This window comes from Hipposideros armiger, unplaced genomic scaffold (assembly GCF_001890085.2).
Source record: "Hipposideros armiger isolate ML-2016 unplaced genomic scaffold, ASM189008v1 scaffold_44, whole genome shotgun sequence".
Classification (NCBI taxonomy): domain Eukaryota; kingdom Metazoa; phylum Chordata; class Mammalia; order Chiroptera; family Hipposideridae; genus Hipposideros; species Hipposideros armiger.
In genome coordinates this window covers 1037323-1063518 of record NW_017731394.1, presented here as the reverse complement: position 1 = coordinate 1063518, position 26196 = coordinate 1037323, and the positions used below count along the sequence as shown (strand labels likewise).

At 35.0% G+C, this 26196-nt stretch overlaps 1 protein-coding gene across 1 annotated transcript; it reads left to right on the top strand.

Annotated features, from left to right (window-relative positions):
- The first annotated feature begins 922 nt into the window (after nucleotides 1-922).
- CCDC73 (coiled-coil domain containing 73) lies at nucleotides 923-26174 on the top strand. The gene is made up of 8 exons (XM_019639486.1): nucleotides 923-979; nucleotides 1885-1989; nucleotides 9244-9354; nucleotides 13798-13932; nucleotides 15259-15448; nucleotides 17028-18539; nucleotides 21028-21161; nucleotides 25760-26174. The coding sequence occupies exons 1-8, from the start codon at nucleotides 977-979 to the stop codon at nucleotides 25976-25978; spliced, it is 2409 nt and encodes an 802-aa protein (XP_019495031.1). The 5' UTR covers nucleotides 923-976; the 3' UTR covers nucleotides 25979-26174.
- Nucleotides 26175-26196: the final 22 nt, after the last annotated feature.

The window sequence follows — 26196 nt, the reverse complement described above, 5'->3', positions numbered from 1 at the left end:
TTAATGCAAATCTTATGTTGTTCGCCTACTCAAAACGCTTCAGTAGTTAATTCCTCATTGCCTGTAGGATAAAATTAAAACTCTTTAGTTTGGCCTACAAATCCCCTTAATATTTGAATCCTGCCACATGTCTAGCCACAACTACCAATAATCCAGTTATCCCCTTTACCCATAACAACATATTAGCTCTAGCCATGTCATATTAATTCTTTTCCCTGAAAATTATTATGCTTCTTTATGTTTCTGTACCTTTGTGCATGTAGAACCTTTTTGCTTGGAATGACTATTCCTTTTTTGTCCTCTTTGCAAATTTATTTTTAAAGACTTAATTCAGATACCACTTTTCCATGTAATGCCTTCTTGATGCCCTCAACCGAACTGTTTCCTTCTTTATACTTCTATATGTTCCTGTAATACAGCACTCATCATGTTATATTGTAACTATTTCTTACTTTTTTTTTCTTATTAGATGCTAATGAACTTGGGAATTGGTAATCTTTTATCATCTCTTTATTTCAGAAGATTTTTGTTGGATAAATAATGAATGAAAACACCCTACTTAGTTTATTTAGTTAGTCGCTGTTTTTAAGAGCAAAGAACATGCGTTCTATCCCTGTATCACTGTGTTTGCCTATTCCATAGCCACAAATAGCATTCTCACCTTGGCTAATTATCGTGCAGTGGAACTAGGGGAAATACACCTTGATGGACCAGAAATATTATCTTGATATATGACGTATAGTACATTATCATGATAGCTTTAAAAATGGACTTTAAAACTGTCAGAAAAGTACCTTACTTTGATGAAATATTAATACTGAATTTTGTGTTTCATTTGTCTTATGTTAAGGAACTAAAAAAAGTAAACTCAGACTTGATAAAGTCCAAAGTCACATGTCAACATAAGATGGAAGAAGAAAACATCAATTTAACAATTAAAGAACAAAAATTTCAGGAACTTCAAGGAAGGCTCAAGATGGTATTTAATTAACTGTCTTCATGTTTATAAAATTAATATTTTTTATAAAATCTATGAGAATTTCAGGATTATAACACAATGTTCATTTTGTCAAGTTAATACATAGGAAAAAGTATTGTGAATTTTTTTTAATTGTTAGATATTTACTATTATCAGCAAGACTTTAAGACATTAAAATTTGTCTGTAATCATTTTATTTCCACTTTAATATGGTGTCAGGTCATCTTATGGTACAGTGGTAGCTCCAGAAAAGCTTTTAGAGATGAGAAATTCTGTGCTTTTTAACATTAAATTTGTAAGTTTGCACCAGCCTATATTGCCTATCTAATACCATCTTTAGTTTACTAGAGTCACTGCTTCAACAGCAAACAAATGTTGGTACTCTGAAGTTAAATAATAGGTATGACACTCCCAAATTTGTTGAGCACTGCATTGAATGTAGAATTTGCTGGCTTTTACATCATAACCTAAAATTTTTCAATTTTTTAAAGGAATTGGAATTAAATAAGAAGATTAATGAAGAGATTACCCATATTCAAAAAGAAAAACAGGCAAGCAATCCTAAAATAGCTTGGAAGCTAGTAAATATTTTCAAAACCAGATACAAATGTGGGCAAACACATTAAGTTAAATAACAAATGGAATCATGCCTACGTCAATTCTTAGCACATAGTAAGCACTCAGTGTATATGAAATGTATACATTGTACCTTTTTAACCAGGTCTCACATATACTCCCATTTAAGAACAAAATCAGAGGAGAAATGTGGAAATGTTCATCAAAGGGTACAAACTTCCAGTTATAAGATGTGTAAGTTTTGGGGATTTAATGTACAGCATGACTTTAGTTAACATACTGTCTTAAAAATTTTTTAATTGATATATCATATTTATACTTTTTTGAAGGGTATCATCATTTCTTTCCAACATATGCAGCAGTTACTACAGCAACAGACTCAAGCTAATACGGAACTAGAAGGAGAATTGAAGGTGCTAAGAGAAAATAATCAGGTTATAAATATATATGTATTTTAAAGTATATTTCCATCTAATGAGCTTTACCTGTTTAGTTGCAGTCATTTGTCCAACTTTATTTGAGATCATTTTGAATTTTGCGGGTAAGATATTGTCTTCTTCATCAACTTGGTATCAATATCTAAGATAATGAGCATATTTTTTAACATTTAAGTCACTATTTAAATGTTCAACTGTAAGAAATATCTGATTTCATTTTGTAACAGATCGAATAGGATTTTTTTCTTTGTCTTAAAATTGTGGCCAAGACTAAAACTGAAAATAAAAAGCGATGAGTATCACCACGTTTTAAGAGAGTAATCAGTGAGCTCCCAGTAATTAGGGGCAGAGTGCTCTTTATAGAAATGTGATAGAATTGACCCTATTATCGCAGCAATCACCCTGTCATCTTCTTTTCAGCACATATAAGAAATGATGGGGGAATGGAAGAAGTTATGGTCACTGATGTTATGGGAGTGAGGGTTCAATAAGAGGGTCTTTTCTCTTACATTCCCAGTGGAGGGGCATACATCTCCCCTCATGAAGCTAAGTGAAGGAGTCTACAGAAAATCCCTTGTAAAGACAGGAGTACGAGAAGGGGAGGGGGAGACGGCCATCTTGTTTTTAGATGGATACTTGAAATGCTGTGGAAACCTGAACATCTGCTCCGGTGTCACCAGTAGAGTAGAATGTGATAAGTTCATGTGGAATAGCTTGACATAATGTTTCCTGAAGTTTGGAAGTGTTGCAAGAACATGTAAACTAATATCTTGTCATAGTCTAGAAATTTCAAGTAGTAAAGTTTTGTAGTAATCTGTGCCAGTGGGTCTTGAAGTGTATTATACTTGTTCCAATATTATACCTGGAAGGATGCAGAAGAGAGAACTTTGGTGGTTTCTTGGATCCACTGGAAGGAACATGGAGGTTAGTGGAAGGGCGGGCACTGCCCTTGGTGTTACTGGGCCAAGTGATGTCCGACTCAAAGAAGGAGCTGGGGACATGTCCCACTGAGTTGGCCAGTGGAAGGTATTTATGCCCCTCTGAAGGGACTCTTGGTAATAAAGGATCACGCTGAACATTTCCCAAGAAAACTATAATCTTCCTATGTAAAGACCACCATCAGCAGAGCCAGGGCCAGCTTCATGGTTACGTAACCAGTGCACGTACATAAGGACCCATACTCAGAAGGGCCTCATGCTTCAGGTTTAATGTTCTGTGGTTACTGTCTTGAAGTTTTTATTAATTTTTATCCTTGAATTTATGTTTTGTAAATTCAGTCTGATGGGGATGGTGAATTAAGCCTGATGATGCACTGGGCTTAGAGCCTCAGCTCAGGCACTCTCCGGCCTCCCAGGACCAGTCCTTGGCTGCTGGCTCTTCCACCCTTTGGTGCCCTGGGCCCTGCCTGGCCTCATACTCGCTGCTCCAGTCTCACCACTGCTGTGGCCTGGGCCACGTTGTGGGGAGAGGCCTGTGTTCTCTTGCTGCCCTTTACCCCTGGTGCAGGCCTGGACACAGCAGGGAGGGTCTGGGTGGAGTGCGTGTGCCCTGCAGCATCCTTTGTCCCAGGCTGGCAACACCTCGGCACTTCAGGTAGGTGACTTGGCAGGGAGTGAATGCCCGTCCAGGTCCTGAGGTGCATCTCTACGTGGCAGTTGCAATCTCTTGGGGGTTACCCATCTGCCATGGGTTGGGGCAGAGGGCCCATGGGATGAGAAGATTTACTTCCACACCCCCAGCCAGCACATGGTACCCGAATCCAGCCACTTGTAAGAGGCAGGAGCCAGTAGCTGGTGGATCACACTTGTGCTGAGTTGTGTGGTGAGGCCTTTAGGCATCTGTGAGGATCTGCATTTTCCCTGTGAGTATCCTGCTTCCCCAGGACCGTGACATTAAATGGAAAATAAAAAGTCCCATGATGGTTGACACGGGAGAAAGAAAGGGAAGGGACCATGAAGAAAGGAAAAAGTTTCGATTCTAGTATCTTTAATAGCACTTTTTTTTCTGCTTTTTGCATTTTGTACCAGGCCTCACAAATTATGTTGAGTCCATCACCATTGAAAAGAACCAAATCTGATCTGAACCATGCGAGATTTATCTCACCATTGATGTTCTGTGAATAGTCACATAAAGAGGCTTTCACCTTCCTTATTTCTCTTGCCTGCCCCCAGTACTATAGGAGTTAGACCTGGGAGAGGTGTGCTAGTGTCCAACCTCTCCTTCCTCTTAACCGCTTTACCTACTCCAATGAAATACTAGTAAAAAGCATTTCTCTCAAAGTCTAGTTATTATATAAGCAAGTAATCCCCCACCTCCTCTGCTCACTCTACAGACGGATAACTGAAACTATTTCTCTGATATCTTCAACCTTCTCCCAAGAAACACATCATTTACTCACATTCTTTATCAATAGCAGTTATCAGGATTTTTTCCTAATCCATTTAAAAGAGTTGAAACAGATTTTTAGGGTGATCAAAATATTAGAGATTAGCCAGTCCAATCATTTCATTTCACGATGAAGTAGAGATCCAGGAAGTATAAGCAATGTAGTTTAAGGCCTCCTAATTAGTGGCAAAGCAGGGTTAAATCTTTGTCCTGATTCTACTCCAGCACCTTTTCTACATTACATTATTATTGTATTTTTGCCAGACCTATGAGGGCTGCCACTTTTGTTAGATCAGTTATATGAAAACTACAACTTTTAAATTGCCTTTCATGGGCTCTAAACCCAGTGTTTATGTACTGTTGAATTCTACAGGGCCGATAGTAGTTATAGATCTGAGTTAATGATGACTGTAACTATGGTTCCAGGATCTTTTAACTACACTGTCAATATCTTAGATAATCCAAAAGCCTCTGTCTCTAACTGGCACCATTATTAGCTGAGCCTTGATAGTACATAAACTAGATTTTATATAGTAAAATTTAAAACAGTATTGGCAAGAACAGGGTAGAATTGTCAGCTTTTTATTTTGATAAGTAAAGATGTTAAAAAATAAACAATACTATCATTTTAATTTTATAAAAGAACATTTGAACACTAAAAGTATATTAAGGATGTAATCTCAGGAAAAAGTACAGTCTGTTATAGGAAAAGACACTTGATGACCTTGTATTGACATTTTTTGCCATGGACTAGTGAAATTTTGTCACAGATCAGTACTTGTTTGCAGACTGGTATTGGAGAACCACTGATATATAGTATAACAAAATATTAATGTAGAACTGTTGCTGAGGATTATGCTGCATAGATAGCTCAAGTGTTTTCTCAAGGAGCATTCTAATTCCTCCTGTACTAAAAGGGGTCATTACTCTTCATAATGGCCTGCTCTTTTTCAGTGATCTGCTATCATGCTGTCATCTGTCTTATCTTTTTAATAGTACAATTTGGAGCATAGAGAACTGCAGTCTTATGATAGAGAATATTTGCTACTGTGATTTAATTAATAGTTTTGTCCAGATGTAAGTAGTTATGCTACTATAGTCATAGTATCACCATGGTATTAACCAGGATAATTTACTCCGTTTTGGGTATACTAAAGTATGAACAAATCGTTTTATTTTGACTTTCCACAACATCTATTTTTTCAGAGAGGGTTTTTAGATTTGTTAATCCAGATGCAAATAATACCAAATAATTTCCTGATAGAGTATAAATTCCACGACAACAGTAACATTTTCACTAATGTAGCATAGGGGCCTAAAAGAGTATGTGGCACATAGTAGGAGCTCATTCATATTAAATTAACAAAGAATAAATTCAGACCCTTTGCAAGTTCAGATATTGCCAGGTTAGGGCTTCTAGTTAAATATTCAATTGAACCCACACATTCATTTCTATGTCTTTCTGAAATTGCAATAAAATGACGTTGTTAAATTCACAAGGACAAGAAATAGGTAGAGGAAATAACAAAAATAAAGGTTTAAAAGTGAGAACCAGATGGAAAATTAGGAATTTACTTCGTAAATGATAGAAAGTAGACACATAAGCCAAAGATGCAAAAATGGTCAGGAATTGCAAGCATTGTGTGCCTCTACGGAAGCCTGGAACTGGACGGTCTGTGTAAGAAGCTACCACACCTCCAGATTCTCTCCCCTACCCTGCACAAACAGGCACTGCCTGTCTCCTACTTGGCAGACGATTGGAGGTTTACGTTGGAGAGTCTGAAGGACAGCTGAGGTCAGGGAGAGCCAGTGGTGTGCTGGAGACAGCTTATACCAGAGAGACCTGGCTGTTAGAGCTGGTGCCACTTTGTGAGCTGTTCTTTCTACAAATGGTAGCTTGAAATTGACCATGGTGGGAATATTGAACACTATTGAAATTGGCAAATGCTGCAAATCAGGCTTCCTTTTTTTTTGAAAGCCTATTTATTAGCATACCACTTATAGTATTATATTGAAAACAGGGTGGAAAGTCTAAATACTGAATTCTGAGATCGCTCAGCCGTTTCCCCTTGTAAAGGGCAGCTAGCCTTATAACGTCCAGGCAGAGAATGGAAGATCCCTTTCTGGGGGAACTAACCTGCTCAAGAGAAAAGACTGTAGCTGTTGCAGTTAAGTTTTCCCAATAAAATAGCTCAGCCAGATCAACTTTCAGTGAAGCCCACCATTTGGCAAAGCTTTCAACCAGCCTTTTAGTACTTCATCCTTAAATATGAACAGGCAGTTAAGGATCATTGGACATTTGAAAGTCTCCAACATGAAAAACAGACCAAACCAAACAGTAATGAAAAACAGTTGAAGAAACTAAGAAAACATACTTATGTAAGAGAATTATATTTTTTAATCCACAAAACAAGAATTCGAAGTCTATGAAAAAAAAACATTCATAGAATAAAAGAGAACCCTTAAATATATTAGCAGAAATAAAAACTACAGTGCAAAAGTTGGAAGATGATATTGAGATAGTTTCCTAGAAAGTAGAACCAAAAGACACAGAGATGAAAAATAGGAAATAAAATTAGGGGGTCAGTCTAACAGGTCTGGTGAGTTTGAGAACAGAGAAAATGGAAGGAGAGGAAATGACCAAAGAAATAGGTCTCACTAGAACTATTTCTTTGGTCATTTCAAAACAAACTCAAATCCTTCAGCTCTGGGTTACTTTCTTGTAACCCAGAGCTGAAGGATTTGAGTTTGTTCTGCCCAACACCAATGCATATTATGAAATTTCATACTAAAAGAGAAAATTCTAAAACTCTGTAGGAAAAAAAAAAGTTAGGTCACATACAAAGGATTCAGAATGAGAATGGCAACATAATGATTTCAGGCTTCTCACTGGCAGCACTGGCAGGTAGAAAATAATAGAACCAGGTCTTTAGAGGTTGGGGAGAAATTGATTTCCAAAGCAGAATTGGGCCGTATTCAATGAAATGAATTGTTAAGTGTAGGTAGAATAAAGATATTTTCAGATATGCAGGGTCTCAAAAATGCACCATCTGTTGACTCCTTTATCAAGAAGTAATAGAAAGTTTGCTTTACCAAGAGAATGGAATAAACCCGGAAAGAGGAAGCTATGGGATCTAGAAAACAGGAGACCCACCACAGAAGAGAGAAGGAAATCTTGAGATAACCTGATCAATGTAGCCGACTAAAAGAACAATAGGTCCAAATTGTGATGGAAGGATGGAATGTCTCCAAAAAATGGAAACAGAGAGAATACCTGATATAGGCAGTTTTTTGGTGTTTTTTGTGTGTGTATGTTTTTCAGGTTGGGGTATGGGTAAGGACAGGAAATGATTGACATATCTAATGCACTGTTTTAAGAACATAATGTTCTTGATCATTTATTATTACTAAGATAGAGACTGTGGTATATACTCCCATATCTCCTCTAAACTTTGATTTGTCTATATTTTAAAATACAGTGTTGACAAGATAAATAGATACTATAAAATTAGAATGTTAAAGTGTTAAGCATCTATTAAATATATACATTGTAAATATATATAAACTGCCGTATTATCACAATAGGTACCTATAAATTAAGAAAATATGACTTCTGTAAAAGTATTTATGTGATCCTAAAGTAGAGGCAATCATAATAGGAATTCATGGAGTGCTCTCAAAATGCACAGCTCTTTATAAGCTAGAAGAGAATCTTCTTGTTAAAGTTATAAAATGTTTGTATTATATGTTTCCATAATTTTGGATAATTATGTCTGCATACTGACATTCTAGATATAATTGAGAACTCTTTAAATAGATGGAATACTATGAAGCCTTTAAAATGAGAGCTATATATAATAATATAGAAAGTAAGACATAGTATTATTCATCTTTAAAAAAAAGTGATTTGCAGAATAACATGGCATGGATGATGTGGTCTCATCTGTATTTTAAAAATACATTTTATATACTTGTATGCTTCTAGACAACTTCTGGAAGGATACATCAGAAACTGCTAGAATGGTTACCTGGGGAGGAGAATTGGAGAACCAATAGAGGAAATCTTTACCTTTTCTTTCTGTATCCTGTGTGTGGCTTGTAATGTTTACACTGAATGTATATAGCTTTCATAATGATGAACAAATGAACTTAAAAATCCCAGATGTATTAGACATGTAGGTAGAGTTCTTACTATTTGTCTTTTTACCAAAGTTTACTTGGATTATCAGCAAAAATTGAAAAAAACTAATAATACTGGTGACACTGATTTAATAGCTTAAAAATCCTAAATGTCTTAGAAAACACTTAGTACTGGTTTTACTCTTTAAGAGTTATTTTTGGGAGAGAGGGTAGTGTGATGGTTATATTATGTTAATTTATTATCTAATAAATTAATATAGTAAATATTGAACCTCTACTAAATTGTTAATTTGAAATTAAAATTGTATTTAAGGGTTTTCTAGCTAGTTTATTTTCTAAAATAAACAGATACGAAAAAAAATGTTCTGTGGTAGTTAAAAATTTTTAGTACGGTTAGGCTGGATTATGCTACATTTCATATTTTTCAGTGCTGTACTTTATATTACTTTTTCAGTACATTAAAACTTATGCAGTGAAACTGAATAATGGCAATGTTTTTATACCCTTTTATAGCCATTTCTTTTTCATAACCTCCCCCTATTTCCTGTTAACTAAACTATAAGTACCTTTCTGTTAATTTATGAAAATTATTGTTGAGATAGCACATTATCACTGATCTGTATGGCACTTTCAGCATGTTAGAAGCAAAGGTCCAAGCAACATAAAACACATCAAAATTCATTAATGTGGTATTGATTATTTTTTGGATAATTAATTTTATTGCAGACCCTTGAAAGAGATAATGAGCTGCAAAGGGAGAAGGTAAAAGAAAATGAAGAAAAGTTCCTTAATCTTCAAAATGAGCATGAGGAAGCACTAGGAACTTGGAAAAAGCATGTAGGTTTATTAAATAGTAAAATAGTAAAATATTTTAAATAGTTGTAGACATTTAAGATAACTATTAAATGCTAAGAAAATATTGCAAAAATAATGTAGGAATAAAATCAGACACATTTTCTTCTTGCACTTCTAGTTCCAAGAAGTGAATACTTTTTAAAAGCTAAATTTAATAAAATTTCCTGTAGTGCTTTTATGCATGAAAAACCACATGTGTGTATGTGTGTATGTGTATATATCTAATTTGAATGATGTTACATATGTGACAAAGAAAAATTAATTTACCTTTTCATAAAACCATTGATAGTATTTTAGTAAATGATTAAAATATAGAATTATATAGGTATTATTGTTAGCTGATCTGTTTAGCTTTCCTCAGCAATTTCGTTGAGATGTATTAAAGCCATGTTTTTAGAACATGTATACAGTAGTTGAGTTGTATAGTATTAACATTTTATCATAAGAATTGATGGTTGTAAACAATGCTATTTCCTTAAACCACGTTTATTTGATACTAAATTTTAATTTTAATGAAGTAGATAATAAAATGTACAATGATGTAAATTAAAGTGAAATATAAGGATTCACTTTTTAAAGATGGATGAACCCCAAAATTGAATATTCTATTTTAATATCTATTTTCATTGCCTTTCTTTTACAAGAATTCACACAATAGAAAGTCATTTATGAGTTTATGAAAGCTATATTTTGGGAAAATAAGATTCTACTTCAGATTACTATAGTAATTATACTATATTCTAATGCTATACTAATATATTTTATACTAATATACTATATACCTAAGTACCTACTTGATAACGTTTTCTGTAGATGATCTTGTGTGATATAAATTGTTATATAAGTAACTTGATTTTTCAATTGCTTGCAGCTAACATGTTAATTTATATTTTGGAGAGATCATGTCTTCACTGATGAATTTGATAAGCTTTACCCAAATCTCAAAAAGTAGTTTGTAATTAATTCTATCAGAATACTAAAAAATCCTTAATAATCTCGGTAGTAAAGTTTATCACTAGGCACCAAGCATAGTAATATTCATTTTAGCTTCAGCTAATCCACATTGCATCCCAATACTTCCTTCACATTCCTAATGTTTAAAAGACCATGGAAATGGCACTCACAGGATAAGCAAAAACTATCAAGTGAAAAGAGAATATAAATTTAAATATGCCAACCGTGCAAAAAAAAGTAGTTGAGCTAAGAAAATTAAACATTTACTTTTCCTGATGAGACCACTACCATCTCCCTCCCTCAACAAAAAATCAATTTCATTCAGAAAAATAAACAGCTTCACTGGTGAGGCCTATAAATTTGGATAAAATTGGTTTTGTCTTAGGATTTTTAGCTTCTACAATCATTTCACTTCCATGCTTTAGTACTAAACACAAAATAAAATTTTAAAAGCTCTTTGGTTCTATAAGAGTTTTCTTGAATGGGAGGTCAGATCCACTCTTTAATTATATTTCTGTCTCTATGTAAGTTTTTCACCATTCTTGAGTGGATTGCTACTGAGATTTGATCAAGATGGGTTAAAAAAAAACATAAAAAGATACTTCCAAAAATAAGGTGCAATCATATAAACTGCTGTTTTTCAAAAAAATAAACAGTGAAAGAAAATACTGTACAAATAAAACTTAGTGAATATCATTAGATATATATTTAAAATTCATTGAAAGATAAAGAGCAGTGTTATGTGTATCTATTTTGATTTGACTAGTTGTATAGCCAAATGGATATGTATAGACAAAAAGGCAGTAAATGAGGATGTTCAGAAATTAAGGGAAGGGGGGGGTGTCACAAAAAGATTTTAGTTCACAGCATTTGTTGAGCATCTATTATGTGTGAGGCACTATTCTAAGTACTGGATTTTCAATGATGCCTAAAATACAAAGAGTAATAAAGAGCTCTTACACTTTCAAAGAGATAGATAACTATGAAATTAACCACAATTAACAGCGTGGAGTGCTTTTAGTAGTATTAACACATTACTATGAAAGCACAAACTAAATCATGTTATTTAGGCTGGAGAAAATTTTAGAGAAAAGATGACAGAGTTTGGCCTTGAAAGATGAGTAGAGTTTCACCAGGCCATAGGTGCCCATTTCCTACACTTCCCATTCCATCCTGTTGGCATTCCATTTAAGAAAGGGAAAAATCATGGAGACATGAAACTGCATTTTCAAGGGTGATGATGTGGAATGTGACAATGGAAAATAGGTTGAGATCACCTTCTGAAGGGTTCCTTACGAAGGAAGTTGAATTTTGTAAGTAATGGGAAGCCACTGAGAATTTTGAAGCAGAGAAGTGCAACAGTCAGATCTGTGTTTTAGAAAAATAACTCTTGCAACAGTATGGAGGATGGCTTTTTGGAAAGGTCTAGACCAGTATGAAGAGTACTTCAAATAATCTAACCGTGAGCATCTGAGGGTGTGAATTTGGGCAACAGTAGTGAGAACAGAGAAGAGGGATAGATGCAGAGAGCATTTTGGAAGTAGAATTGGCAGGGTTAGTGACATTCTATATATAATGAGTTTTAGAAGGGGAAAAGGGAGTAAATATGTCTTTGAGATTAGTGTAACTAGTAAAATGATAATGCCACTGACACAGGGAATGTGACAGGAAAAGCAGATTTGGTAGATGAAATAATGAATTTGATTTGGGAACTGTTGACTTTATGGTGCCTGCAGGAAACCTTCCTTGAAATGCATTCAATGTATTTGAAAATGTGAACTTATCTTAGGAGAGAGGTTGGGAGATGAGATATAGATTTAAGATTTATTTGCATAAAGATGAAATCTGAAGGTATAGATATTACAAGATCATCTGTGGAAGGAATGGAGGTCTTGAAGAGAAGGCTAAAGAAGAAAAAGCCTTGGGAAATGCCAACATTTTTTTGTTTGTTTTCGTTTTTTGTTAGAGAGCGAGCGAGATCAGTTGAACAATAAGGGTAGAAGTTAGGTTGTTAAGGAGTGATGAGAGGTTAGAATTTGAAAGTAGCAAGTGTGGACTTTAAAAATTGAGAGACAGAGAATTGGGTCAAGAAAAAACAATTAGAAATGTGAGAAGAGCATGTTTGTGGGCTGAGGAGAACATGCTGGTAGAGCAGGAAAGATTGAAAATAGGCAGGAGAGAAGAGATTGCTGCCAGAGCTAGCATGAGGGGAGATGGGAGAGGATGGGCTACAGGACACATGGACAGTTGAGCCTGTCACCTTGCAGAGATTGAAAAATGGTTAAAATTAGGTAAAATGAAGGGAAAGTAATAGGCGAGCTCATGTCTGTTAGCCCCTATAAGGAATATTATATGCATTATGGAATTTTTTGGTAGTTTAAAAATTGTTCAAGAGAAACTCTTATAATCTTTCATGAAAAAAGTGCATGTATCTCCTCAGTGGAGCTTTTAGCTATTTTAGGTCACCATGAAAGAGTACTCCCCCGAGACAAAGATTATGACATTTTATAGCCAGTGAAAGTCCAGTTTATAGATGTAAATATTAGGCTGAAGAGTCGGTTTCTATTTTACTACTTAGCACTCAATACTCTTCATCTAGTTAAAATCTGTGTATCTAATATGCAACAAGAAAATAAAACTTTAGTAAAGCAATGAAGGAATTACATAGAATTTTTATTAAAAATAAATTTTTTGTTTGTAACAAGAGGTCGTTTAATGTAATAGTTAAGAACACAACCCCTAGATTTAGCTTTGGATTTGAATCCTGATTACCACTTTATATCCACCTGATCTTGGGCAAGTTACTTAAGGTCTGTGAGCCTCACATTTCTCACCTGGAAACTGGGAACTGAAAATACCTCATAGGGGTTTTTTTTAAATTTTTTTTAAAGATTTTATTGGGGAGCTGGGGGAGGGGAACAGACAAGTTGCTGTCCTTTTGTTCTTCAGTCTAGTTGTGGAGGATGTCACTTCACTGGCCCTTGTTGGTATTATCATTGCACTCTTCCCGGGTGAGGCAGATCAGTCGCCGGCCATTGGATGGCCGCTCATGGCTCACAGCAGCTCATGAAAGTGCACACCAGCTGCTGGCCAGCCCCACTGTAGCCTACGCTGTCGCCAGCGACTCACAACAGCCCAGCTCCAGGTCGAGCTGTTGTTCACCATCTTAGCTGTAGACGGTGCAGCGTCACTGGCCCTCATGTGGGATCCAAACCAAGGCCCTGCTGCTCAGAGGTGGCGTCCCAAGCCAGCTCTTAACCAACGCGCCACTCTGCCGGCCCCCTCATAGGGTTTTTATGAGTATGAAATGATGTTTGTTAAGTACTCATTGCAGTTCAGAGAATGGTACCTCTTAGTAATTAATTTGGTATAGTTTTCATTTTTTACTATTTCCCAAAACTTGTGTTAATAAAGCATTTTCATATAAGACACATTTATGTATGTTCTCATTTTGATTGAATTTTATATTAGGTTGAAGAACTAAATGGAGAAATTAATGAGATTAAAAATGAGTTATCATCACTTAAAGAAACTCATATTAAGTTACAAGAACATTACAATGAATTATGTGATCTGAAAAAGTCAGAGGAAGACAAGAAGTTTCAGGTAAAATTCAAGTTATGTTGGGGAATCAAATTGTTAAAGAAATTAGGACAAGGGTTTCCTTTTCTCCACAATTTCACCTACATGTTATTTGTTAACTTTTTGATATTAGCCATTCTGACTAGTGTGAGGTGGTATTTGATTTGCATTTCTTTGATGATTCTATCTTTTCATGTCTGTTGACCATCTATCTGTATATCTTCTGGAGAAATGTCTCTTCATGTCCTCTGCCCATTTTTTGATCAGATTGTCTGTTTTTTTTTATTGAGTTGCATGATTCCCTTATATATGTATTTTGGGTTATCAACCTCTTATTGCATATATCATTTGCTAATACATTCTCCCATGCAGTAGGTTGGCTTTTTGTTTTCCTTTGCTGTACAGCTTTTTAGTTTGATGAAGTCCCATTTGTTCATTTGTGCTTTTGTTTCCCTTACTTGAGGGGACACATCCAAAAAGATATTACTTAGACTGATATCAGATAGTTTACTGTGTCCATTTTCTTCCAGGAGTTTTATGGTTTCACGTCTTACATTTAAGTCTTTCATCAGTCAGCTCATGTTCATCACTTTGTCTAAAACCCTTCAGCGACTTCACATCATCTTTCAATAGTTGGAACTCCTTAGCATGCTATATCTAGTAGGCCCTTAATGACCTAGGCCTAGCTTCCCTCACGCCGTCATTCTCTCCATGTTCCTATTATAATAATAGCAGAAGTAAACCACAAGTAGTTCATGAAAAGACTATAATTTTGCTTGCTTTTAAGCACCTGTATATGCCATTTGTTCTCCCTGGAGTGCCTCATCCCTGTTAAAGTTGTCTGTTATTTCTTTTCCTGTCTTCCCCACTGGACTGTAGGTTTTTGAGTATTTTTATGTTCATCATTGTATCTCAAAGCCTAGTTCAGTGCTTCCTTGGAATATGTGCTCAGAATACAGGGTAAATAAAAGGATGTTGAACTGATTCTCTATTTTAAAGATACATAAAAATACCAAACACTCAAAACAATTTGCCTGCCATGACTACTTTGCTTTTAATAAAGGAGTGGTTTTTTCAGTACATATAATATGTGGTATTATCTAATAATGTGGAATGCACATTTGAAAAATGTCTTAACTCTCCATTTTGTTTAAATATGATAGATTATACAAAATGAATTTTAAGTGATTTTCTTACAGAGTATATTAAATTTAGTAAAACAATAACCATTTGGCTTTTAAATAGAAATTGTCAAATGATTGAGTTGAAACAGATTCCACTTTTATTAGAAAACTTTGTTTAGTTTTTTTATGTTTTTACATTAAAGGGATCTTTTCCATTTTACACTAGAATCTTCCAGAAGTAAATACTGAAAACAGTGAAATGTCAACGGGAAAATCACAAAACACCATCATACAGAAATATAACTCTGGGCAAGAAATAAGGGAAGAAAATACTGTGAGTTTTTGTTTAGATACTGAGTACAGAAAAAAGGAGAGAAACAACGATGTCTCACTTAGAGAAGAAGTCATTATAGAAGGTAATCTAAGATAATACTGATATTTTCTAATTTGTATATTGAGCTTTTTGGGAAAGAGCAATTACTACAGTCTTTGCTTTGAGGACCTTGTAGTGGATTTGGAGAAATACTTTTTCGTATGTCTAAGAAATACAGCTTCCTGAGAGCTAGTCCTTACAGTCAATACTTTTGGGAAAAAAATACATTTCTGCCTTCGCTTCTCATCACTTCTTTGCTTTTTGCATTCTGGCTTCTGCCTTCACTGCTTTGCTGAGAATGTGCTATGAGCTACCAATAACCTTTTCATGACCAGACCTAGAGCACTTTCCTTAGTTCAAATGACCTTTCTGTAACCATTGAAATAATTTACTAATTCGTCCATCTTGAGAGTTGTTTAAAGATAATACTGACAGTTTGAAGGTGTTCAAACCTGGTTGAACAACCACTTGGTGGGGATGTTGTAGAGAGAATAACTGGACTTGAGAAAAGCCCTGCGAGCCCTGAACTTAGCATTCTAGATTGTTGGAACCAAACTGAAAATTTGAAATCTATGGTTGAAACCAGATGAATAAAATAAATGTCTTAAGTAGATGTTCTATACACTTGCCCAGGAATATTCAAAATTCAAAAATATTCACAAGGTATTAAATTAAAAAGTGATTGTTAGTCTTGAAGAAACCAGCAAGCAATATCTGGATCTAAGTAGTAAAAGAAATTAATAGTATAACATGTTAAGAGAAAATGATTTTTATCTAACCAGTTATGTGTTTATATGGAATTATATGCTTAAAAGGAAGCAACAGACTAGGGAAATAAAAACCATTTTGTAATACCTCAACATATTTCTCTCATTTTAAATAAAAAATACTTTGCTTTAATGAAATAAAAATTTAATAGGGATAGAGCCAAATCTTTTAGCATGCTAAATATATGCTTATTATGAAAAAGGGAACTTAATATTTAAGTAAAACTGGTGTCATTATGTTTGTGTAATAATTGTCCAATGAAATATTTAAGGCTAAATTTGTTTTTGTTTTTGTTTTTTTTAAAGAAATTGTCATATTTTTTTTTTTAAGATTTTTATTGGGGAATTGGAGGGATGGGAACAGTGCTGGGGGAATTGGGGGAAGGGGAACAGACAAGTTGCTGTCGTTTTGTTCTTCAGTCTAGTTGTGGAGGACGTTGCTTCACTGGCGCAAGTTGGCACCATCATTGCGCTCTTCCCGGGCGAGGCAGATCAGTCGCCGGCTTCTGGACGGCCGCTCACGGAGGCTGCTGGCCGCTCACGCTGGCTGCTGTCTACACACGGTAGCCCATGGCAACCCACTGCCACAGGGGCTGCAGCCTACGCCGTTGCCGGCGACTCATGGCAGCCCAGCTCCAGGTCGAGCTGTTGTTCAGCATCTTAGCTGTAGAGGGCAGTGTCACTGGCCCTGATATGTGGGATCCGAACTGGGGCCCTCTGGCGTCCCAAGCCAGTTCTTAACCATCGCGCCACTCGGCCGGCCCAAGGCTAAATGTTTTTATAAAAATAAGGTAATACATAACTTATAAAAGCAAACTTAGTGTATAAAAATTGACTGTGTTCTCATTATGACAGATTTACAGCTTTCTGAAAAAATATCCAAGAATGAAATTGATACTACTGTACCTCAAGATGAAAATCAAAGTGAAATCTCCCTAAACAAACCTTTGTGCATGGAAAAAGAATTAATTAGTCAAGAACAAACCTTGAATGTTACTGAATTTAGAAAAGCAGTTACTACAGAAGTAAAAGACAAGGTGGGCATGGAAAAAGACAATGGATATACGGAATTTAAATCACCAAATAATTCCTTTTTAGTGGCAGATATATCAATAGAAACAGAGAAGACACGCCTAGAAAGAATTGAGGGATTAGATCTCTACCATGCAGATGCACATTTAGAAGATGGAAGTAACAGAACATCATTTAACAGTATCTTAAATGAGATGGCTCACAATACAAATCATAAAACAAGTATTTCTGAAGATGAACCATTCAAACAACAATTCAGGTTGCTTCCAGGGACTCAAGAAAATGCCACAGGGAAGGAAATTACAAATAGTGACCAAACCAAAGCCGATTTGGTTTCATCTCTAGATGTAGAAAAGAATCCTGTTCAGTGTCAGAAATACAGTTTACACAATTCAAGTAATGTTATCTTAGATGATAAACAGTGTAAAATAAAACAAGTACAACTGTTAAATAAAAACAGTGAGTGCAGCACGTTGCCATTTAAACAAATTTTGGATGTTCAGCAAGTCTGTAATGATATTTCAGAGAAGCCTGAGCTAACTGTTCACTGTGATGTAGCAGTCAACCGCCCTACTTCATCTACTGTTGTCAGTGATGATTTGAAAGTACTTACGAATTCAGATGAAAATGTTAGTATTATGCCTGTGTTGGTGAAACCCAACTCAAGCCCTGGGGAAAGAGCCATGTATAAAAATCTGGATGATAAACAAAACAGTCAATTTAAGAACTGTCTGGGATGTTTAGAAAACAATGTGAACATTTCCCATCTTCGGGTTAACAATGAGAACATACGTGCTTCACAAGCCAAAGATACGAAAACTGCTGTTCACATGAAAACTTTCACAGAAGTACAGTTTTACAATACAGAGAGTAAGACTGATGAGAATCAGATAACTGAAGCTGCAGAAAAGGACCTCTTCCTTTTTGTGGACGTTAATGAAAGACAGCATACATTGTTAAATAATACAGAGAAAACAGAGTCATTAAGTGACATTGTTTCAGGAAAAATTTACAGTGAAGGACAGCTGGAAGAATCATGTGCACTTCACATAAAGCCATCTGGAGATTTAGTAAACAGAAGTGGAAGGTCAGCCTTTGATCTTTCAACTTCAGATAAAAAAACTGAGAAAACTCCAGTATATGTGAATGTTTTAGAACCTAGTCCTTGGTCAAAAGTAAATCAAATTGAAAGTCAAACAGTGAGCACTTCAACTTGTAGCATTCCTTTGTTGCTGAAAGAGAGACCAACAGGTCCATCAGAAAACATAAAGATTGTTTCAATGACACTTTGTAAAAATATTGGTGTGGATGAAATCAGGAAGGATATTGGACCAGGTAAGAAAACAAGTTTTCTTTTAAAATTTCTATTTCTACTTAGTATTTTTGATAAATATCCTCCAGATTGTTGAAAATTAAAACATTTTTTTCCCTAAACCTAAAATACTCCACATGTGTATATGTAAAAATAGGAAAGGTTTTATTTAAATAAAGTAGATTTCTTTTCACATATATCTGAACCAGTATTTATCAACATGTAGTGAGATGCTATTGCACTTTGGGAAAAAAAAAAATCAAGGAATTGAAAATAACCATAGGTCCAGGTGATTACTTATAAATTAGGAACAGCTACGTAATCTGAGTGTTTACTTTCTAGAGCAAATGCAGTGAAGTTGTTAGTGAGGTTTCTGCCAGTGTGCATGTTTGTTCCTTTAAAAAAAAACAAAACAAAAAAACTTCCTTCTCAGAACCATTTTGTTGCTTTCTTCCCCCAACTTTCTCCCTTTCCTTCATTTTTCTATTTCATCTGTACTTTCACCAGCACCATGTCCAGTTCTTTTATTTTACAATATTGAGGTATAACATGAACACATTTCATATCATTTGTCACTGAACCTCTTTAAATTGAACCTCTTATTTACCTATATTAATATTCAAATGTAAGTATTTCATACTGTTCTATTCCTTAAAACTACCACAGGAAATAACATAATGTCCCAGTTTTGCGTTAAAAATACACCAGAATAAAAAAATCGGGGGAGAGGTAAATGGATAAAACATGTGACTTGGCATTTATTGATGGATATTGAAGCTGGGTAATGGGTACATTGAGATTCATACTCTCTACTTTGGTGTATTTGAAACGTTTCATATTAAATATAAAAATATACTACATATCATGTATAGGTGCTGTATAAGTGTAACTTGGAGTTAGCAGTGAGCAAGTTTTATAAGTATAATCATGAGGAAAACTTCTTTACTTTGCCAATAGCAATCTCATAGTCAAAGTTGTTTAGGTTTTTAAAGACAGTTTTAGATTTAAGGGATTTTGTTTAACAATATACATGTAGACCCATTAAAGAAATGAAGATTTTAAGGAAAGCTTTGCATGACTTTCAGGCTTAACAGGCTTCTTTTTAGAAAAAAAAATTTTTTTTTTAAACTGAGAACTAAAAGCAAAATGAGTATTTGTTTATCCCTCAGTCAAGCACAACTAATCTCAGATTCATTGCACACAAAATTTTCAAATATCTAAGTATCGTGACTCATCGCTTCCATGATCTTCCCCGTCTACTGTAACCTATCGCCATCATGTTTGTGGCTTTGTAAAGATGTATTTTATAGCATCTGTGTGTGCAATGAATCTGTGAGATCAGCTGTGCCTGACGGAGGGTTTTTAGCATGAAGTAATGTAGGGAAAAATAGAAAACACCAAAACACTGTAAAACTTCCATTTCACAAACTCTAATTTTCCTAATAAAATGTATTAACTTCATTAATTTTGTCTGGCAAATGCTGTGGTTATCAAGTACTGGTCTAATGTTTACCATTTTCTCACAGGTCCTTTCTTCTAAATTAAGTCCCAATTATGTAAATAGTAAGAATGGAGTAGGAGATGTCTAAAATTCTGAAGAAATTCAACTTGTATTCATAAAAGATTCTCATAAATATATACATTGTTTTTAAGATTTTATTGGGAAATTGGGGGAGGGAAACTGTTGGGGAATCGGGGAAGGGGACCAGCCAAGTTGTTGTTCTTCAGTCTTCATTGTGGAGGGTGCCAGTTGCCATCTGGCTTCCCATCAGCAGCTCATGGCCTAAGCTCAAGGTGCTGTGTTCAATCTTAGTTGCAGGTGGGCATAGCCACCATCAAACAGCCAATCTTGTTGTTACACCAGCTGAGCCATCCTGCCACCTGTTGGCAGCTCAGCTCGGGCGCAGCATCACTGGCCCATGTGGGAATCGAACCGGTGGCCTCGTTGCTCTTAAGCCAACTCTTAACCAGTTGAGCCACTCAGCCGGCCCTCATAAATAGCTTTTAACCTTTAAAGTAGACATGTTTCTCTAGGTTATTTTTATCTATTTATTTGAGCCCAATGACCGCCTACTGAACAGCCCTTTGTTGGACTTCTTACTACGGCCATTTTCTTTAAATATACTTTGTAAAATTTTTAGTTGGTTCAGACTTTTCCTATTAATTTGAATTGGTAAGATGTTCACTATAAATGTTCACATGTGTGGGCAACGCAGGAACCAGGGTAAGGAAAACATATTGTTATTTTGTCTTAGAAGATATTTATTCCATTTCACTCATTTTAATGTGAAATCAGGTTTAGAAAGTAACAATAACATTTTGTTTATTGAAATGAAATGCCTAATGTAAGCAAAGTCTATGAAAACTATAAAATGTTCAAAGTAAAAAGAAAAAAGAAATTGTTCCTTTTTAACTACACAAGCACAGAATTAGAGAAAAACAAGTTCAGTCACTAAAATGAGTGTTTGGAGAATAAAATTCAGTTGTTGTCATTTCCTCTTTGTCAACCAGATACTACCAGCATTAACAGAGTTGCTGACACTTTGAATAACTCGACTATCCATCCAGATCCCAAGGGAGAGCCCAGTGAAGAGAGGAATGCAATTGCAAAAACTTTTTATGATTCTTCTTTTCCCACAGAACATGTAAGTCAATTAAAAATATTGCCAAGCAGACTTTACTGAGCTAATTCTACAGATATGTGTAGAACTGTATGCATCTGGATGCTTTAAGACCTAACTGATCTCCAAAATAATATCAAGAGGGCAACATGGCACCATTTTTCACAATTAAGGTTGATAGAAAACAGCAGGAAAAAGTCACAGTGTATAAATCAAATAGATATAATCCAGCCTGTTCTGGGAAGAAGAGTGTGAGGTAGTGTATTATGTACTTCTATTTTTTAGTCACCTAAATTTAGGAATAGTGCCAGTGAAGCATTTATTTGAACTTAAAAAAAAAAAAGTTCACCAGTTTGAGCATTTAAAAATTTATTTTAATCAAGGTTGCCTTAAATAATCTAATCAGGCAAATTCAGTTGTTTTTAGTGCTTAAGGTACTTCACATTTTGAGAAACTGACTTGCAAAGGAAGTGTACCTTTTAATTATTTCAATTAGAACACAGTATATGAAAAGATCAAATATCCATAAACATATCAAGTATGGATGTAAATATTAAGCAAAGTATTTGTATAGATTATATGGCTTCAGGAGTCCATTTGTCACATAAAAAGCAACTAACTACAACTGACAGGATTTTTTTGTTAAAATGTATGTTTTTTTATCTTAGTATGTAAAACTTGAGTGCAAAAAAGGCTGTGTTGTTCAGTCTAAAAACCAGACAATTATAGGTGTAACTGCTAAAAGCAACCTAAAAGGTTAGGAAACTTTACTTATTTTAAAAAACTGCATAGTGACTGATTTTAAAGTTACTGTATATTTTGAATTTTATTAGAAGTGCACACTAAACTTTACGTTTAGCACATATAAAATGAAAATTATAGTACTTACTAACAGCCTTAACATGTAACAGCTTTTAACCATATATTCCATTTTCCTTTTCAAATCCGAGAAACCTCCACTGAGGTAGTGTAACTTCCTCAGAGAGCTGAAACTAAAGTCAGCTCCAGTCAGGTGGAAGCTAAAGGATACACCTTGCACCTTTTCATAATTGCACTCAGCAACAAATAGTTTCGGCTTGATGTGTCCAAGGGTGTATCTTTAGAATATAGACACCTGGCATTGGGAAATTCTTGGCCAATTGGTTAAGTCACAGCATAAAAGCAAAAAGGAAGCTTGAAAGTATCAAAGCTAGCCACTAATTTCTAATTTGGTTGAATACTTAACACTTATAATTGTCCTACTTTCAGTTTCAGATGGAAATTTCAGATTCCCCTTTCAAGCCCATTTTTATTTTTATTTTATTATTTTTTTAGCTGAGCCATCCTGCCACCTTTTGGCAGCTCAGCGGCAGCTCAGCTCGGGCCAGGCATCGAACCGCTGTTGCTCAGAGCTCAAACTCTTGAGCGACCTCTTAACCGAGCCACTCGGCAGGCCCTTCAAGCCCATTTTTATAATTAACACAATAGGGAAGTTCTTTGTGTCTAACTCCTAATGCTTTTCCTTCAACTAATGTTGTTTTTAAGAATTTACATTTCTAGAATTAAAACTTTTTTAAAGAAATATTCCCATGCCAGTCCTGTGAGGTACATCTATTTTACAGATGAGGAAACAGTGCCATGAATGTGAAATAACTTTCCAAAGTATTAAGATACAATCTGCGATGGATTTAGACTAGGTATCTTGGCTCTAAGTCAAATGCTATCTACTTTCTCAACTTCCGTAATAGAAAAAAAAAGTTTCTTCTCAAAATACTAGTGCACATAAAACAAACTCAGCTCAGTGGCTGAACAGACATTTCTAGATACTTATTACTATGTGTCAAGCAGCATGATTACCAATTAACATGTAATGTGGGACTTATTTAAAAGCAGATCTATGTATGCTTTTGCCTAGTCTACTGAAAATGCTATTATCCCTGCATTAAACCAGACAAATCTAGTCTCTTCATGAAGACTGTTTACTTGCTCCTTAATATTTTACTTTTCTAAATCATAGTCTGTCACATGACAGCTGGTGGGCCAAATGCAGCCCACTGACTCATTTTAGTAAGTAAAATTTTGTTAGAGCACAGCCACACCCATTCCTTTACCTACCGTCTAAGGCTACTTTTTGTGGTGCACTGACAGAATGAAGCAGTTGTGAGCGGGGACACTTGGCTCTCAAGGCCAAAAATATTTACTTCTGGCTCTTTACAGAAAGTTTGCCAACCCTTGTTCTAAATGAAGACAAATGGATTTTATGAAGACATAATAACCAGAAAGGGAACAGAAACTTATATTTTTCAATATATTTTTATGCATACTCTTCCCAGCAATCCTGTTGAATTTGGTTCATTTAAATTAAATTTTAAAATGCAACCCTAGGACTAGTACCAGGCTGGGGGAAATTTTAGGCCAGAGACCTTTTAAGTCAGAAAGAAAGAGGTTAGGAGATAAGTGATTTTTAAAAGGATATAGGAAAGGAAGGAGCCAAGATACGTGACAACATATCTAGAATTATTGCTTGTAGGATGCAAAACCTCAAAAGTAAGTGAAACAGGACAAGTTTCATTAAATATAAAACTTGAATCTACATTACATCTTGTTTATCTCTACAGCCAGTCCCTGCTCCTGCCCCCTCTCTCACCAAGTAGGTAGTTAAGGGGAAAGAAACTAAAGCAGATAGGTGTAAATGTCTCCTTCATTTCCATCATCAAGATCAAAAGTCAAAGAATCAAGGTTTTGGAAAACAAGGTCATTTGTACTTGATGTCAGTTGCACCAAAATGTATCAAGCATTTTGATGGCAGAACAGGACAATTAAACTATACAGATCACCAGTCAGTTAACTTCAAAATCAGTAGCAACCTACATATAGATTTGATATATTTTTTTGTATCAGCACTCATGAGTAACTTGTGTATTCGTTTTGGCCCTGTGAGTTAAGTATGTTGAACACACTTTACCAGACATTATCAGAAATACACATTTATGCACATTTTTATCCATTCCAGTTACTCTTTACCATAGTACTTTGTAACTAAAAGGAGCTTACGAGAAAACTGAGGCCCACAAAAGTTAATTGACTTGCCTAAAGTCTCTTGGCAGTCCTGTACTGGTACTTTTGTCTTCATGTTTGATATAAGAACACAGGCAATCAGACTGATATGAGCACAGCATCATCCCAAGGACCAGAGGCTAGGACTGTGAGGGGATGGGTAGCTGACTGTAGAATTCTCAGGAGCCAAGAGCAATCCTTAGGGAACTGAGATTAAATGTGAACATTTAAGATCATTTAAAAAATATTACTACATACTCTCACTTTGTAACATTGTCATGCTACTTTTATGAGTTAAGTCGGAAAAGATTTTAATGTAAGGCAATATTCAGAGATCTTTACAAGACTTACGAACAAATGACATTCATCATAGCCTAATTTATAACAATAAATGTTTTCCAATGACTTAAATGTCCAACAATATATTGAAATTATGGAACATGGAATATAATGGAGCAATGTTCTTAACAGACTTAATAGAAGGAAATGCTAAAAATGTTTCTAACACAGCAAATATGTGATTCAGAAAATTTAAAAGTATACATACAGAAGAGACCAAAATATTTACATTAAAATGTTTAATGGTGGTTGGAATCTTGGGTGATTTTAACGTAATTCTTACCCTGTTCCATATTTCTAAAATATAATATTCCCTTTTAACAGGAGGTTTTACCTGATAATGATTTTTTCCCCAACAAATTAACTCAAATTTATTTGATAGAGATAAATTGAAATAAATATTCAATTATGAGATAAATTATCATACATCCATAAAAGGGAATATTTTGCAGCCACTGACAATTGTTATGAGAAATTCTAATGACCTAGGAAACAGCTCAGAGGGGAAAAAAACCAAGGTATAAAATTCTATAGAATAATCAAATATGTTAAAAATAGGAAAAAGGTCTAGCAGCAAACATTACCAAAATGTTGACAGGTCTCTCTGGATACTGGATTACTAGTGATTTTTACTTTATACTTGTCTCTAGTTTCTAAATTTCCATTAATATTATCAGTAAAAAACCTGAAAATGAAAAACATATTTTTAACACAGTATTATGACCCAATCCAGGGCCTTGGGAACATGCCAACTTCCAAATACTGCACTGCTCTTTCCTGTTTCTCCAACAATGCTGCTTTGAAGCATGAGAGGAAATATGAAGTAAAAGGCAGTTTTTATATGGCAGTTTACTTCTGTTAATATTTTAAATTTTCCCCTGGCTTCGATAGAAGATACAAAACATAGACATGTTTGGAAAGGGAGTAGAAGACAAAACAGATTTTTATCTGCATGTTTTAAATATAATTTCTTTCAGTGCAAGCTCAAGCCCTTTTAGAAAACGTTTGTGGCATTCCTGGAATATATTAGGAATCTTGCAAAGCTACTACATAGGCCCACAAATTCACATTTTAGTTTTTTGGTGCCAAAACTAAGGTAGTTTTGTTGGAAATTAGCCAAGAAAATGGTGGCTTTATCACATGCTCATAATCGCAGAAGCTTAAGGATTTTCTTTAAACTCTTTTGTTGATGAGTGTTTAGAAAATGAGCATAATTTCAGTGGTAAAACAAGTTTGGTCTTTCCTAGGTGAAAGCAAAGCCTCTGAAATCAAATCTACAAAGCCACTTTCAGGTAATCAAGATTAAAGACACTAAGGATTTAACTGTGTCTTTTACTTGTGAAGATGACTGGCAGAGCCTGGTAACAAATCAAACAAACAAAATCGAAAAGTTTCTAACCTTAGAAAATGACAACCAACCAAAAAAAAGAAAAGCAGAAGAGATGTTGGAAAAAACAACAGATTAAAATAATGCTTTCAGTGGTGAACCGAAATACCGATGTGGTTTTGACTATAGCAAGATGATTGTTACATCTAAAGCTTTACAGATGTACTCACTTTTCCAATTTTTTCTGATGTGATGAAATTATATTACTGTTTTTGCTCAGCAAATGTTTCATTTAAGATAGCTAAGGCTGTTAGCATTCAATTCCCCTTTGTCTTTCCTCCATATATCCTTTCATCA

Excerpts from the sequence above, each read along its gene's own strand:
- CCDC73 (XM_019639486.1), top strand. Across the intron at positions 1,990-9,243 it reads TGCTAAGAGAAAATAATCAG|ACCCTTGAAAGAGATAATGA; the intron begins GTTATAAATATA and ends ATTTTATTGCAG. Across the intron at positions 13,933-15,258 it reads AGGAAGACAAGAAGTTTCAG|AATCTTCCAGAAGTAAATAC; the intron begins GTAAAATTCAAG and ends ATTTTACACTAG.